This window comes from Mustela putorius, unplaced genomic scaffold (assembly GCF_011764305.1).
Source record: "Mustela putorius furo isolate JIRA1106 unplaced genomic scaffold, ASM1176430v1.1 tig00000196_pilon_pilon_pilon, whole genome shotgun sequence".
NCBI lineage: Eukaryota > Metazoa > Chordata > Mammalia > Carnivora > Mustelidae > Mustela > Mustela putorius.
The window spans coordinates 5,093,535-5,109,263 of NW_025421310.1; the positions used below are offsets into that span (position 1 = coordinate 5,093,535).

At 54.7% G+C, this 15,729-nt stretch overlaps 1 protein-coding gene across 5 annotated transcripts; it reads left to right on the top strand.

Moving 5' to 3' along the window:
* Window positions 1-2,875: 2,875 nt before the first annotated feature.
* HSPBP1 (HSPA (Hsp70) binding protein 1) lies at window positions 2,876-14,579 on the top strand. Of its 5 annotated transcripts, none has more exons than XM_004777030.3 (8): window positions 2,876-3,008; window positions 3,322-3,616; window positions 5,685-5,889; window positions 7,615-7,839; window positions 10,928-11,083; window positions 11,199-11,295; window positions 11,784-11,895; window positions 14,284-14,579. In XM_004777030.3, the coding sequence occupies exons 2-8, from the start codon at window positions 3,413-3,415 to the stop codon at window positions 14,356-14,358; spliced, it is 1,074 nt and encodes a 357-aa protein (XP_004777087.1). In that variant the 5' UTR covers window positions 2,876-3,008; window positions 3,322-3,412; the 3' UTR covers window positions 14,359-14,579. The 5 variants fall into 5 exon arrangements, with proteins under 5 accessions (XP_004777087.1, XP_004777088.1, XP_004777089.1 ...); XM_004777031.3 differs by having other exon boundaries at window positions 2,877-3,008; window positions 3,319-3,616; XM_004777032.3 differs by having other exon boundaries at window positions 2,935-3,061.
* Window positions 14,580-15,729: the final 1,150 nt, after the last annotated feature.

Sequence of the window (15,729 nt, forward strand, 5' to 3'; positions counted from 1 at the left end):
GAGTGAGGCACAGACAGACAAAAGGATGGAGAGTCAGAGGGAAAAGTGGGAGAGAGAGAAAGGGATCAGGGGCAGGAAGAACAGACAGGTGGAGGGAGAGAGATAGAGAGGCAGAGCTATGGCAAGGGGGGACCTTAAAAGAACAGTAGTGTACATACAGGTGCAGGGCACATGCTGGAGAATATGGAGACAGAGAAAGAGGGTGACAAGCAGAGCCAGGGAAAGAATTTGGGAGTTGCTGAACCAAGACTCAAACAACGTGCTTCCCCAGGCCTCCCAGCCTGCTCACCCAGGCCTCCTGCCCCATTAGCGTCAGGGAAATCCAACACGGTGCAGGTTCTCAGATAATCTTGGCCCACACCTCCATTTAGGATCCTTAATGCTCCTCCAGAGAAACTTCCGGAACCCTCTCACGTCCCTGTGTATTTTTTTAGATGCCCAATATTCTCTGTGTCCATCACAGGGTCTCCTCCATCTTCACATGTGCTTCCATATAATTCTACATCCCTGCCAGGGCACATCCCTGGGTCTGTACCCGGATAGATCTCCACAGAATTCAGGACTCCCCTGTATGAGGTTCCCGAAGGTGTTAGGCACCCCTTTAATCCATGAGTCCCCCATAAAGTGGACCCAAGAGCTTCTAGGCTCCTAGAAGCTCCTTCATCCATAAACCTTTACCAAGGGCGACATCTGAGCAGGTACCATTGTACAAGTGGTGAGGGGACAGCAGCAAACCAGATCAACTGCCCTGTGGAGCTCTCCCAGTAGTGGATAGGCAGGTGATAAGCAAGTTAAGCAAAATACACCATATGTTTTGACAATCGAGGCCAATGCTAAAGAACAGATTAAAGCAGGGAGGGGGACAGGAATTATTCGTTAGGTGGAGTATGATTCTTGATACGGTGCCAAGAAAGAACTCTCCAGCGAAGGGACACTGAAGGAAGATGAGGGTCAGAGCTGTGTGGGCAAAGTACCATCCATACTGGGGACAGCAAGTGCAAAGGTCCCATGGTGGAAGTGTGCCTGGTATGTTGTGGGACCATTGAAGGGCCTGTGTGGCCAGAAGAGAGCAAGTGAGGGGGAGAGAGAGAAAATGAAGTGAAGAGGTAAATCACATAAGGCCTTAGAAGCAGGGCAACCATACGCCTGGTATTCTGTAATTATTACTGGGGTCTGCACTCTGAAGTACACTGCTGTCCTTGGAAAACTGTATGCTCACCCTACTTAGAAAGTCATTGTAGGGACTATGGATTCTATAGGCTACCTGGAGAGTTTTCGTGTGGGCCACCAGTATGTTATACATATATTAATATACACAATTTTACACATGATTTCATACGATGGACACATATGTTATATGGTTTTATGCACAGTAGCATGTAGTAAATAGCCCAAATGAACTTGTAAAATCCCGAATGACAGTCCCCACAGATGCCCACATCCTAATCCCCAGAACCGGCACATATTATCAACTCGTGACAAAAGGGGCTTTGCAGACATGACCGAATTGAAGATCTTGAGATGGGACGAGGGTCCTGGCTATCTGGGGGTCCTAATGTAATCACAAGGGCCCTTCAGAGGGGGAGTTAGGAGAGGCAGAGGAAGAGATGGGATGATGACCGGAGCAGAAGCTGGAGGGATGCAGCCACAATCCAAGGAGTGCAGGTGGCCACTAGGAGCCAGAAGAGGCCAGCAGCAGAGTCTCTCCCAGAACTTCAGGAAGGAACACAGCCGGGCTCACACCTTGCATCTAACCCAGTAAGAAGTTTTAGACTCCTGACCACCAGAACTGCAAGATAATAAATCAGTGTTGTTTTAAGGCCCCCCAGTATCTCATAATTTAAAGGCACCAATAGAAAACTAATACAATAGGGCACTGGGGTTGGGCGTGGGAGCCCAGACCCCCATCTGAGGGCTATTGTGGTCAGTGCTAGGAACACCCCACAGTGCATATGGCTTCTATGTTGCCTTCCTATTTCTGCCCCAAATATAACCTGGCCCATCCCAGGCCTAGCGGTGGTCCCCACCTGAGGGTGAGCACAGCCTTTTCCAGGCGCAGTGGGGCCTCTGATAAAGACCAGCACCAGGGGTTCTTTAAGCCCAACTCAAGGTGTACACCTCTACAGCCCAGGCCCATTCCCAGACCCGAACCCCAAAGGCCGCGCACAGAGTGAGTAAGCCTCACAAAGCACCGCGCCCGGGCGTTTTGCTTCAGCTTTGGCCTTCAAGAATCCCCTCCCGAGCACGGAGCACCGGGCAGGACTCAGGGAGAATTCCAAGAGAGGGAGCCGGGGTGGTAAAGGCATCTGCAGAGGGCTGGCAGTGCGAACCAGTTAGCCCCCTTTGACGACTGGGGAAACTGAGACCAAGAGAGGGGTGAGGTGGGCCAACGGGGCTAACATCAAATACGAGGGGTGAGAAGCCAGAGCTCCAGAAAAGATAGGCCAGGGGTCCAGGTGGAGGGGAAAAGCGCCAAGGGCGAGGGACCTGCACATCTCTGCAATGAGGGGGTGGGGCCTAACGGGGAGTGGCCCGCTCACCAGCACGGGGCGGGGCTTAGGGGAGAGGCGGGGTTAAGTTGGGAGAGGCCGAAAGGCCTAGAACAGGGGCGGAGCCCGGGTGGGGGTAGCAGGGAGGGGCGGGGACATGGGTGTGGGCGGGGCCCACTAAGGCGGAGCTAGGCTGCGGGGGCGGGGCATACGCCAAGGCAGAGGTGGAGCTTGCAGGGAGGTCGAAGGGGCGGAGCTCATTAAGGAGCGGGATCTGGATCGGGGGCGGAGCTCAGGCTGAGCGAGGGCGGGGGGCGGAGCCGAGCGCTGTTACCGGCCAGTTTAGGGCTTCAGAGCCTGGCAAGGCGCCTCGGCCTCAGGTCAGCCCCTGGTTGGGAGGGTGCTCCGAGAACTTCCGGGCGAGACTGGCGTATTTCCGGTTAAGATGGCGGCGCCCGCCGCAGTCAGGTGCGACCGACTGTGTCTTTAGGCGCCGCTGCGACTCGAGGCCCGGGGAAGGTGAGGCTCAGGGAAGTGAGGTCCGCCCCGCTTTGGCTCCCCTCTTTGGAGAGGTAGGAGGAGATTTGTTGCTAAGACGTCCAAAGGGAGGACTTGTTGCTATGGAGGTAGGGCGGAGGGGTTGCTAAGAGACGGGAACGCATTTAGTGGAGATGGGGGAGGGGGTTGTTAGGAGGGGTGGGTCGTGCTGCGAGCGGGGAAAGGAGGGGCTTGGGACTTTGGGGAAGGGTCTCGTATGGAGGAAGCAGAGGGGTCTCAGGTTTGGGGTCATGGGGGGCCTCGGAACTCCCCTGAAACGTCACCTTCTCAGCAGACCCCCAGGAGTCGACCGGTCAGGACGCCAGAGCTACCTCAGCGGTGACCACCCCCTACCCCAAACACATTCTTCCCTTCACAAACCGCCCATGGCGGACCAAGGCTCGGGGGGCAGCCGCCTCCCCCTGGCGCTGCCCTCAGCCTCCCAGGGCTGCTCATCGGGGGGCGGCGGCTCCTCGGCGGGGAACTCGGGCCATCCTCCGCCCCCGCGAAACCTCCAAGGCCTGCTGCAGATGGCTATCACGGCGGGCTCTGAGGAGCCAGACCCCCCTCCAGAACCCATGAGTGAGGAGGTAAAGGTGGGGACCCAGCGAAGTCGGGAGAGGGGTGGCTGGGCAGGGGCGGAGTCCAGGGGTGAAGGCGGAGGAGTAGGCTGTATTGGTGCTAGATGGGTTATTGTCCACTGCAGATCATAGCTCCTAAGTGTCTGCGAGGGCAGATGCCCGCATCCCAGCACCGCGCGGGGATGCGGAGTAGCCTTGAGGTGAAAAGGAGGAGGGAGGGTACTGGGAGCCGGGCAGACCTGGTGTCAGCAGTATCCAGCTGTGTGACCTTGGGCACATCGCTTCATCTTTCTGACCAGCAGGTCTTTTTTTAAAAAATTCAAGATTCTATTTATTAGAGATAGAGCGTGCATAAGCGGTGCTGAAAGGCAGAAAGAGAGGGAGAAGCAGGTTCCCCGCTGAGCAGGGGGCTCAAGGTGGGGCTCCATCCAAGGACCTGGGATCATGACCTGAGCCAAAGGCGGATGCTTAACCGACTGAGCCACCTGGGCACTCCTGAGCAGGGTCTTTATTTGCAAGTTGATGATAAGAGTAGTCAGGGTGCCTCATGGGGGTATTTCTGAGGAGCCACATGGTGCTGGTGCAGAGGCAGGACTCCTGCGGGTAGCAGGCTGTTGTGAAGACTTAGGTGTGACTTCAGGCTTTGTGCATGGCTGACCACGTGACCTTGGCATGTTACAACCTTTCTGGGCCTCAGTTTTTCTCGTCTGTGAAGTGGTGATGACAAAAACACTCAGAGGGCTGTCTTGGAGATGAGTAGCAATATCTGTCTTATGTGATGTTCAGTTGATGATGGTGTTCCCAGTGTATAAAACATCGTGGTCACCCAGTAACTTCCATGATGTCACCTTTAGGACAATGAAGTAGGAACAGGCACAGAAAGATTAACATCTTGCTTAAACTGTTCCAGGACTTTGATTACAGAGCCCACATTTGAGCACTGATAGGCCCAGCGGAAAAAGAAAATTCAGTGGCTGGCTCTCAGCTGTCATCTTACTTGACTTAATAGGCAGCATTTGGTTACTGGCCTCCTCAAATCTCTTTCTTCATTTGGTTTCTAGAACAACACAGTGTCCTGGTTTTCATCCTCACTCACTGGCCGTTCCCCATTCCCCAGCCGCTGGATGATGGCACACACCAGGGCTCTTCTCTTCCCTACCTCTGCTCACTTCCTTTGTGATCTCATATCGCGTTGAAATTTTTATGCTGATGACTCTCAAGTTTATATCGCTAGGCCAGTAGTTCTGATTTGATTCCCCTGGGGATATTTGGAACACTTGGAGACATGTCGTCCCACTGGGGTTGGTAGGGGGGCTACTGACGTCTGGTGGGTAGACACCAGGGGTGCTACTCAACATCTTAACCATGCTCAGGACACTGGCATCTCCCCCATGTCCCCTCCACCGCCCCCCCCCCCCACAAGCTCCCCAGCTCAGAGTGTCCGTAGAGCCAGGGCTGAGAGAGCCAGGTCTAAGCTGGATCTCCTCCCTGAGTGTCAGGCGGCCTACGCAGTGTTTTACCTTGGGTGCGTCTTAGATCCCTCAAACTTAACACGGTGGAAAATGAGCTGTAATCTCTGCTCCTGCTGCTCCATACCTTCTCATACTGTTTTCCCCATCTCCTTCTGGTTGCACTGGACAGGCCTGGGAGTCCCTTCTCTCACACCCCATAGCCAGTCGCCCTGTAAATCTAGTACCTAGGAAATTGTCTTGGGAAAGGCCTCAGTAGGCATCTGTTGACTGAAGGAGCAGGGAGCTCTCAGATGTTGGCTCTTTTTTTTTTTTTTTTTTTTAAGATTTTATTTATTTATTTGACAGAGAGAAATCACAAGTAGACGGAGAGGCAGGCAGAGAGAGAGGAAGGGAAGCAGGCTCCCTGCTGAGCAGAGAGCCCGATGTGGGACTCGATCCCAGGACCCTGAGATCATGACCTGAGCCGAAGGCAGCGGCTTAACCCACTGAGCCACCCAGGTGCCCCCATATGTTGGCTCTTAAAAGGAAGAAGTGTTATTCAAGAATTCGTCACTGATAGATGTTTGCTTCTTGCCCTGACCCTCCTGTCCTGGCTTGTACACCAGAGGCGTCAGTGGCTGCAGGAGGCTATGTCAGCCGCCTTCCGGGGCCAGCGGGAGGAAGTCGAGCAGATGAAGAACTGCCTTCGAGTGCTGACCCAGCCTACACCCTCCTTGGCTGCTGAGGCTGAGCTGGCCTCTGACCAGCAGGAACGCGAGGGGGCCCTGGAGCTGCTGGCCGACCTGTGTGAAAACATGGACAATGCTGCAGGTACAGCCAGGCCTGCCTGTGGCTGCCCCTGGTCTCCCTCTGTCTCTTCCCTCCTCCTCAGCCCCACCTCCTGCTGGGGCTTGGCTCTTGTCCTTTCTCTCAGGGACCACACCACACCACTGACCTTTTCCCCACCCTTCCAGCCTCCAGCCTCTCCCTCTCTAGGCTGCCTCCAACTCAGGCCCTAGAAGAGACTCTCCTGTCTTCCTGCTTGGTCTTCCTGCTTGGTCCCCTCAGGAGTGACATCCTCTCACCCCACCCGCCTGACAGCAGGTCTACCTCCCTGATGTTCTCCAAAACTAGTCATTTCTCCCTCGTCTCTTGGGAGTGTACTGTCACTGCCTAGAACATGAGTGAGGAGGTGGTTCTGGGTGGCATAGTCAGAGAAGGCCTCCCTAGGGGGTGCCAACCGATCAGAGACCTGAAGACCAGAGAGATCTGAGAACCGCGGGGCTGTGGTTGACTAGGTTAGGAGATGAGCTCTGGAAAAGGTATTCCAGGCAGAGGGAATGGCCAGTGCAAGGGCCCTGAGGTGGGAACCTGCCTGGTGTGTGCGGGAACAGCAGTGAGGCCAGCGAGGCAGAGTGCAGTGAGTGAGGGGCTGGAGGTAGAGGGTGCCGCTGGGCGGAGCCTTGTAGCCTGACGTAGGCGCCATGGGTTTTGTTTTAAATGAGGAGCTCTTTGGAGGGGTGTGCTGTAGGCATCGAGGGTGTAGATGGGTGTTCCCTGGTTCTCTGGATGTTTCTCTAAGTGGAATCGTAGACTCTGAGCTCTTGTGGTTGGCTTCCCTGAGTGTGGCGTTTTCAAGATTCTCCACCTTGTGGCCTGTCTGGGAGCCTTATTCCTTCGTGTGGCTAATACCCTGCATGTTCGCCTGTTATCCGCTGATGGGCACGGGGTCCTTTCCACTGTGGTTATAGAGAATAACGCTGTTGGGAGCTTTGGTTCCTGCTCTCCGGGATTTGGGATATTTACGTCACAGCGGACCTGTGATAACTCTGCATCTAACTTTTTGAGGAGCTGCCAAGCTCACTGGTACCACTTTTTTTTTTTTTTTTTTTTAAACACAAAAACAGGTGGTGGGCCATCGTTTGCCGAGGCCTGGTCTAGGGGAGGTTGTGATTGTCACAAGGACTGGGGGGCAGCACTGGCATCTAGTGGGCTGGAGTCCAGGACCCTAACCTTCCATGTGCTGGTGATATGGAGACATGTTGGCCTTGGAGGGACCCCCAGTTGGGTGCTTGACGGGGCCCGCATTTGAAGCAGACCCCCCCAACCTGGGAGCCAGCCTGTACCCACTCCTCAAGCCTTCCCTGCTGTATTCGTGTGTGAGGGCTGCCGTAGCCACGGGGGCTGAAACAGAAGCGTATTTTCTCAGGGTTCTGGAGGCTGGAAGTCTGAGATCCTGGTATGGCCAGGGCTGGTCTCTCCTGGGCGCTCTTTCCTTGCTTTGCAGGTAGCACAGGTCTCGGTGTGTCCTCACATGGTCTTCCCTGTGTGCCCGTCTGTGTTCTCATGTCCTCTTAGAAGGACACCAGTCATACCAGGATCAGCACCCACCCTGGGGACCTCACTTGACCGGGATGATCTCTTAAAAGGCCTGGTCTCCAAATACAGTCACATCCTGAAGCACCTGGGGGTTGGGGCTTCAGCAGGCAAGTTTTGGGGGGGTGCAGAGCTCAGCCCATCCCAGCTGGACTCTCACGGCCCCTCTCTCTGGCACAGACTTCTGCCAGCTGTCGGGCATGCATCTGCTGGTGGGCCGGTACCTGGAGGCGGGGCCCGCGGGGCTGCGGTGGCGGGCAGCGCAGCTCATTGGCACGTGCAGCCAGAACGTGGCGGCCATCCAGGAGCAGGTGCTAGGCCTGGGCGCCCTGCGCAAGTTGCTGCGGCTGCTTGACCGGGACGCCTGCGACCTGGTGCGTGTGAAGGCCCTCTTCGCCATCTCCTGTGAGTGTCTCGGGCAGCTGGGGAGGGGCTGAGGGGGACAGGCCATACTGGTCATATGTTCCCGTCGCCAATGAAGACTGTGCTGGGCATCGGGGAGAGGGTAGAGAGCCCGTCAACCCCTCACCGGGCAGAGAGTCAGATGCTGAGGACACGGGAGCGCCACTTAGCTCAGGTGCTTCCCGCACATCAGGGTCTGTGGCCTCTGCGCTGTTGATGCTCCCTGTGGTGAGGAGGGGTGCGGCCTGTGTGTGGTGGGGTGTAGAGCGACTGCCGGCCTGCACCTGTTAAAGAGAGAGGTGGCTCTCACTCCTGCCATCTCCTGGGGAGCAGGTGCCACTATGGGATGATGCCAGCGCCTGTGGGGCCCTCTGTGCCAGGCCCCACGCCAAGCCCTATGTACATGTTACCTTGTGTAGTCCACGCACACAGCCTTTGAGGTATGGAGACCAGACCCACGTGGTGGAGCCACCCGGTCAGGTCACCTAGGTGATAGCCCGGGGCACCCTGCGGAGTCGGATGTGAGACATGAACCCAGGCTGCATTGTTCTCCGTGTTTCACCGTAAGCTGGGCCCCCGTCTGTATGTGTGCTGTGCTGGGGGCCCCACTGGACTGTTTCCTTCTTTTTTTTCTTTTTAAAGATTTTTATTTATTTATTTGGCAGAGAGAGACACAGCAAGAGAGGGAATATAAGCAGGGGGATTGGGAGAGGGAGGAGGAGGCTTCCTGCTGAGTGGGGAGCCCAATGCGAGGCTCGATCCCAGGACCCTGGGATCATGACCTGAGCCGAAGGCAGACGCTTCACAACTGAGCCACCCAGGCGCCCCGGACTGTTTCCATCTTAAATCAGCTCTACGGGGATAGAATTCACAGGTTATGCAGTTCATCCTTTGAAAGTATGCAGTTTAGCATGTTCTGTAGGTTGTGATCACTGTCCAACTACAGGACATTCCCATCCCTCCCCAAAGAGCTGTATTCCCATTAGCAGCCCCTCCTCACGCCCTCCCTCTAGCCCCCGGCAGCCACAAGTCTGCTTCTTGTCTCCATGGATTTGCCTGCTCTGGATGTGTCCACCACGTGGCCTTTTGTGTCTGGCTTCTTTCACCGAGCTCGTGTTTTCAGGTTCATTAGCCTATACTGACGCCTCATGCCTTTTTTTTTTTTTTTTAAAGATTTTATTTATTTATTTGTCAGAGAGAGAGTGAGTGAGAGCGAGCACAGGCAGACAGAGTGGAAGGAAGAGTCAGAGGGAGAAGCAGGCTCCCTGCGGAGCAAGGAGCCTGATGTGGGACTCGATCCCAGGACGCTGGGATCATGACCTGAGCCGAAGGCAGCTGCTTAACCAACTGAGCCACCCAGGCGTCCCACGCCTCATGCCTTTTTATGGCTAAATAATAGGTCGTTTCCGAAGGGGCTGCGTCTTGTTTATCTGTGCATCAGTTGCTCAGGGGGTGTCAGGCGGTTTCTGCCTCTGGCTCGGTGGCAGTGCTGCCCTGAACCACGTGGACAGGGTTCTTGGTGGACATGTTTTCCTTTCTCCTGGAGGGGCAAGCCTGGGGTTGGAATTGCTGAGTCCCATGCCACCCCCATGGTTCTCTGTTTGATGTTGGAGGAGAGTCCATTTCTTCCACTTCCAGTGTTTGTTTTTGTTGTTTTTAAAGGTTTTATTTATTTATTTGATGGAGAGAGGGAACACAAGCAGGGGAGGGGGAGAGGGAGAATCAGGCTCCCGCGGAGCAGGGAGCCCGATATAGAGCTCAATCCCAGGACCCCGGGATCACGACCTGAGCCGAAGGCAGACACTTAACGACTGAGCCACCCAGGTGCCCCACACTCCCAATGTTTCTGACACCGAATATGTGGGGGGCGCTTACAGATGACCAGTTTTCAACTCTTAGGACAGCAGCTGGGTGTTCTGCAGTCCCTTTCTGGTCCATTCTGACACTGACTTCCTGGGGGTTGGCACATCTCAGGTTAAGGGCTCTGTTGCATGAGATGGCCCCTGGCTGGCCGAGTCGCTAGACCATGGAACTCTTGATCTCGGGGTCATGAGTTCGAGCCTCATGTTGGGTGTGGTTTAACTTTAAAAAAAAAAGTTTGGGCTTCATGTACTTCTTAGTTACTGGGCATATACTGGGTGTTCCCATGACCCCCTCCTCAGGTTCGATAATTTGCTAGAACAGCTCACAGAGCCCAAGGAAGTATCTGTGTTTGGTGGCTTATTACAAAGGCTACAGATGAACAGCCAGATGAAGACGGGCATAGGATGACAAGGTCTAGCGGGGTCCCGAGCATAGGAGCTTCTGTCCCTGGAGTCGGGGCACACACATGTGTTCACTAACCCAGAAGCTCTCTGAACCTCGCTATTTAGCAATTTCAATGGGGGCTTCCTCGTGGAGGTGTGATAGATCATGAATTCCGCTCCCGTCCCCCTCCTCTGGGGTTTGGGAAGTGGGGCTGGAAGTTCCAGGTTTCTAATCCTGGCTTTGGCGTTTCTGGTAAGTAAACCCCATCCAGGAGTCCGCCCACAGTCCCTTCCTGGAATGAAAGTTGCCCCCATCATCTGGGAAATTCCATGGGTTTTAGGAGCTTGGTCTCAGGAATGCAGGCAAAGACCAAATATATATTTGTCATGTCATGGTGGCCCTGGAAAAAGAACAGAGAGGCTGGAAAGGAATTTTGGCAAGAGTGAGAGAAAGACACCCAGAGTGGGTGGTATCTGGAAAGTCATGTCCAAAAGTCAGGAGACAGATGGACAGCCAGACCTCTGGTGGCTCAGCCACAAAGGATAGACAGAGGACTCAGTTCCCCAGAGGTACCAAGAGCCAGAGCGGGATGCGGGAGGGATGGGGCAGACTATTCTTGTAATAGCTGACATTAATTACATCTCAACAAAAAACATGGAGAAGTTAATGCCTCTGAAGCTCAAGCTGGTTGAAGTTAGGGTGGTGAGAGGAGAAGTTAATGCCTCTGAAGCTCAAGCTGGTTGAAGTTAGGGTGGTGAGAGGGGGGCGGGGGTAATTCTGCTGTGGGTGCTGATGGTAACCTCAGGGCCCCTCCCTCTCTCTCACCTCCCCACCCCCAACCCAGGCCTGGTCCGGGAGCAGGAGGCTGGGCTGCTGCAGTTCCTTCGCCTGGATGGCTTCTCAGTCTTGATGCGGGCCATGCAGCAGCAGGTGCAAAAGCTCAAGGTCAAGTCGGCATTCCTGCTGCAGAACCTGCTGGTGGGCCACCCTGAACACAAAGGTGGGGCGGCCAGGGCAGGGGGCCCAGGGACCATCCCTAAGGGAGGGCAGGGGGAGGAGAATGCCTGGGGGAGGGGTGTGGACTGCCCCTCTGACCCCCAAGACCCTTCCCCCAGGGACCCTGTGCTCCATGGGGATGGTCCAGCAGCTGGTGGCTCTGATCCGGACCGAACACAGCCCCTTCCATGAGCATGTGCTTGGAGCCCTGTGCAGGTATGCTGGGGCCTCCGAGGGGGCGAGGCCTGGGGCCGGCGCTCCCACCTCTCGGCTGACACCACTGGGCTCCAGCCCCGCAGCCTCCTCCCCTCTAGGATTCAGGACTTGGGAGCATTCCTTTCTCCTCACATGTGGGGGGCTGACCCGGCAGCCTGGGCAGAGGTGGAGTCTCTCTGACCCCACTCCCCCCGCCCCTGCAGCACACGGGACCTGCAGATTAGCGTCTGGAAAAGATGACAGAACAGAGCAGCCGTTGGAGCAGGTGGCAGCTCCTGCGTGCGGAGTGGCTGCAGGCCAGGCTCTGTGCTGGGTGTCTTATGTACAAGTCTCCCCGTAGGCCCTAGGGTGGGGTGGGGACAGTGTGAGGTCTGTATTGCAGATAGGGAAACTGAGGCCTAATGCAGGGAATTGTCTCGCCCCAGCTCCTGGGGGAGGGACAGCCCTGTGCAGAGGGAAGCCCAAGGATGGCTCTCCTGTCCCTGCAGCCTGGTGACAGACTTCCCCCAGGGCGTGCGGGAGTGCCGGGAGCCTGAGCTGGGCCTGGAGGAGCTTCTCCGTCACCGCTGCCAGCTGCTGCAACAGCACGAGGAATACCAGGTACGGCGGGGCCTTGGGTGTCACAATGTGCATCGTGCATCTGTGTCCTATCCCTTCGCTCACGTGTTTCTCCTGACATCCGCTCAGCAGGTGCTTGCTGCACCAGCCCAGGCCGTGGGCCTGCCTGAGGATGAGGAGCTTGGAGTGTTTGAAGGGATTAACTGAGTCATTTGTTTATTATCCAGTTTTTTTTTTTTTTTTTTTTTAAGATTTTATTTGTTTATTTGACAGATAGAGACCATAAGTAGGTAGAGAGGTAGGCAGAGAGATCCAGTCTTGGTCCTCATGGGGCCCAGGGCGGGGGGAGAAACATAGGCAAACACACCGGAGTACGTTATTTACAAAGACACACCTGATGTGTGTGTACAAGCACACATGGCTCACACGGTATGGGTATCTGTGCAATTTAACATTCTGTTCTGGACACGGTGACGGCAGGAAGTTAGGCCTGCGGTGAAGGAAACAGCCTGTGAGGGAATAAGGAGGCCAGACAGTGCTGTTTTCTGTGCGGTGCTGTGTTCGCTCCTGACAGCTGCTGTCACACTACAGCAGACCGGGCGGTTTAGTGCAGAAACTCATTGTCTTATGGTTCTGGGGACTAGGAGCCTGACGTCCAGGTGTCAGCAGGGGCGTGCGCCCTCTGAAGGCTCCGGGAGAGAATCCTTCCTTTTCCAGCTCCTGGGAGCTGTTGGCATTTCTTGGCCCATCCATGCGCCATGCCAGTCTCTCCACATGGCTTCTTTCCCATGTGTCTGTGTCTTGGAATTCTTTCCAGATACTTAAATAGAGGTCTGCTTTGATTTTTTTCTTTCTTTCTTTTCTTTTAAATTTTTTTTTAAAGATTTTATTTATTCATAAGAAAGACAGCACAAGCCGGGGGAAGGACAGAGGAAGAGGGATAAGTGACACAGGGCTTGATCGTGGGACCACAGGATCATGATGTGAGCTGAAAGCTGAAGGCAGACAGTTAACCCACTGGGCCACCCAGGCGCCCCAAGGTCTGCTTTAATTTTAGCATAGTTGAATGATGCAAGCGGCATGGTGTTCTAGAAGGTCATTCTATCATGACTTAGACGGTCCTCTTTTGTATTTTTGTAGGTAAACTTAAAAGTTAAATTTCATGAATCCTTTCTTGTGAGAAGGTCCTGTGGTCACGTGGTTCAAAATTCAAGATGCACGGGAGGGTGAACAGTGAAAAGTCTCCCTGTTGCCCGCATTCCTAACCACCCAGTAGCTCCCCCAGTTCCGTGTGTGACCTTCCTAAGACAGTCTGGGGACACAAGTAAATGTGTGTATAAATTCTTCTTTTTTCTATCTCCCTTTTGTGCAAAATCTGCCTGTCCCGATCACTTTTCTGCTCCTTGCCTCATCCCCTTTCACAGCGTCTCAGGGAGGAGTGCAGGAGTGTGTGTGTGTGGCTTTTCCCTGTTTCTTTTAGGGCTGCAAGGTAGGTCGCTGCTTTCGTGTCATGACCCCTCTTACTGGACACGCTGGTTGCTGCTACCACCCTGGCTAGAATAATAACCCTTTACCTATGTTTATGCGCTTGAGTGTGTCTGTGGAGCAGTTGCCGGAAAGGGACAGCTGGGTGAGGGCAGAGGAAAGGTGAAGTTACAGAGTTAAGGGCCGTTTTTGCTATGTTTTGCTAAGTGGCTCTGTATAAAAGTTGGACCAGTTGTTAGTCCAGCTGTGAGAGTGCCCAAGCGTACCTCAGGCCATCTGACCTGTTTTTTCAAGCTGATCGGTGAAAAGTAGTAGTATAGTCCAGTTTGCATTGGCGTTTCTCCCACGAGTGAAGTTGAACGGTTTTCCCTTTCTGTGAACTGTTCATGCATATCCTGTGCCCGTTTGTCTACTGGGTGGTGGCTTTTGCAGTGGGTTTGTTAAAGTTCTTGAACTATTAAATATGTTAGCCCTTCCTGATGAGTTGCAGATTTTTCAGCCCACATGGTTGTTTTTCTTTGGTTTTTGTTTCTGGCATCTTTCTGCCGTGCAGATACCTTTTCTGTTCGCGCAGTACCACCTATGAGTGCTTCTTTCTTGGTTTCTGGGGTCTGTACCCATGGAAGGGGTTTTAATTTTGAGTGGGGACTAGTAGGGGTTGGTCATACCGGGTTGTTAGAAGGAGCCCAAGGGGGCTGAGGCGAGGACAGACCAGTGGGGTGAGACGGCCTTGGGCGACCCCCTCCCCCCATTCTGGTTCAGTAATCCAGGCACAGGTGAGAAGAGAAACAGTGAGTCGTGGATCTCAGCAGAAGTCAGAGAACGCTGGAAGGCTTCTGGGGCATGCAGTCGGGGGGGAAGAGAAGCTATCTCAGGCGCACAGCATGCTGGAGCCAGGGCCCCGCCGCGTACTCAGGACTCCCACTCTTGTCCCCCTCAATCCAGGAGGAGCTGGAGTTCTGCGAAAAGCTGCTGCAGACCTGTTTCTCCAGCCCAACGGATGACAGCATGGATCGGTGAATCTGGCGGCTTATCACCCCTCTCCATGGGAAGCTCAGGCATCCTGCCTCCCCGGGGGAGGAGGGCCTTGTGGGTGTGCGGCCAGGGCATACCAGCCCATCTCTGCTCAGCCCTTGGAAGGGGCACGGGGGAAGGTGCCGGCTCCCTGGATCCCGGCCCTCCCTGTGTTCTCCCTTCTGTGTCCACACTGTTCTTCTAATAAAGGTATTTCTCCTCCTCCAGCTTGTTCATCATGGCCTCGATCTGCTCCCCTGGAGGGGGACTGGGTAAGAGGGGCATGCTCTCTGGAGAGTGGACCCCAGCAGTAGGTGGAGCCTGGACATGAATGTGCTGCTTTCTACAGCCCAGAGCCTTTGCCTTTCATCTCAGCCTCTCTTGACAGGGAGTGGGGGACACCCGCGCTTCTCATCGGCTTGTCTCCGGCTGCTCCATTTGAAGAACCCCCTTGCCCTTGGTGCCCAGGCTGCCTGCCCTGAGGCATTTCTGCTCTTTGGCGAAGCCAGGTTATTGGCCAGCATCCCGTGCCGAGGTGTGTCATGTGACATCAGCTTAGCCAGTTGGAGTGCCCTGCAGGGCTTCTATGGTGCTGATGCTGGGAGAAGGCTGTAGCAGGTGCACCCAGGGCTCTGTGTGCCCAAGGCTTGGCCATGGGCCTTGTTCCGACTACAAAGCATCTAGCCCTCTCCAGCTTTCTCAGAGATAGGGGCGGTGAGATGGGGCCCCATCTCTTTTCCTAAACTCCTTGTCAGTTTAGCTAAAGGAGGTTGCAACCAAGGCTCCTGGCCAGTGCTGTTTTTCAGGTGAGGAATCCAAGTCCAGGGTGATTGAACCATGGGCAGAAGTTCATAACGCAGGTTTCAGACAAAGCTGTGTCCCCCTCCCATATTCTGGCTTCCTAGCTCATTCCTCTCATGTGGAATTTACCTGTTCTCCTGGGATTTGGGAGGATCGGTGATTTTCACCTTCCTTCCCCAATTCAGGATAAATTGAAAGGCAGCTACGGGATTCCAGAATTGGAGATCCAGTGTCACTTTTATTACTATTAGTGCCAAAAAGAGGAGGTGGCTTTAGTGTTCCTTCTAATGCTAATGCCCAGCATTGGACATGGCAGACTGTCGGGTTGCAGGCAGCACTGGACAAGCACAGGTCTTCCCTTGGGTGTAGCAGGCCAGACGCTGGGCAGGCCGGTTCTGAGAGAGGGAAACCTGCAGTGAGCCACAATGCCCATCCAGTCTGGCGAATTGTTCTTCAGCCCCTGGGAGGGGTGGAGTGGCCAGGAGAAGGCACTAAGGGGTTCAAGTTCCTTCATGTGGAGGTGTGAACGATGGGGAATGGGTGTTTCCACCAGAAACACCTTTAAGAAGCCCCTTC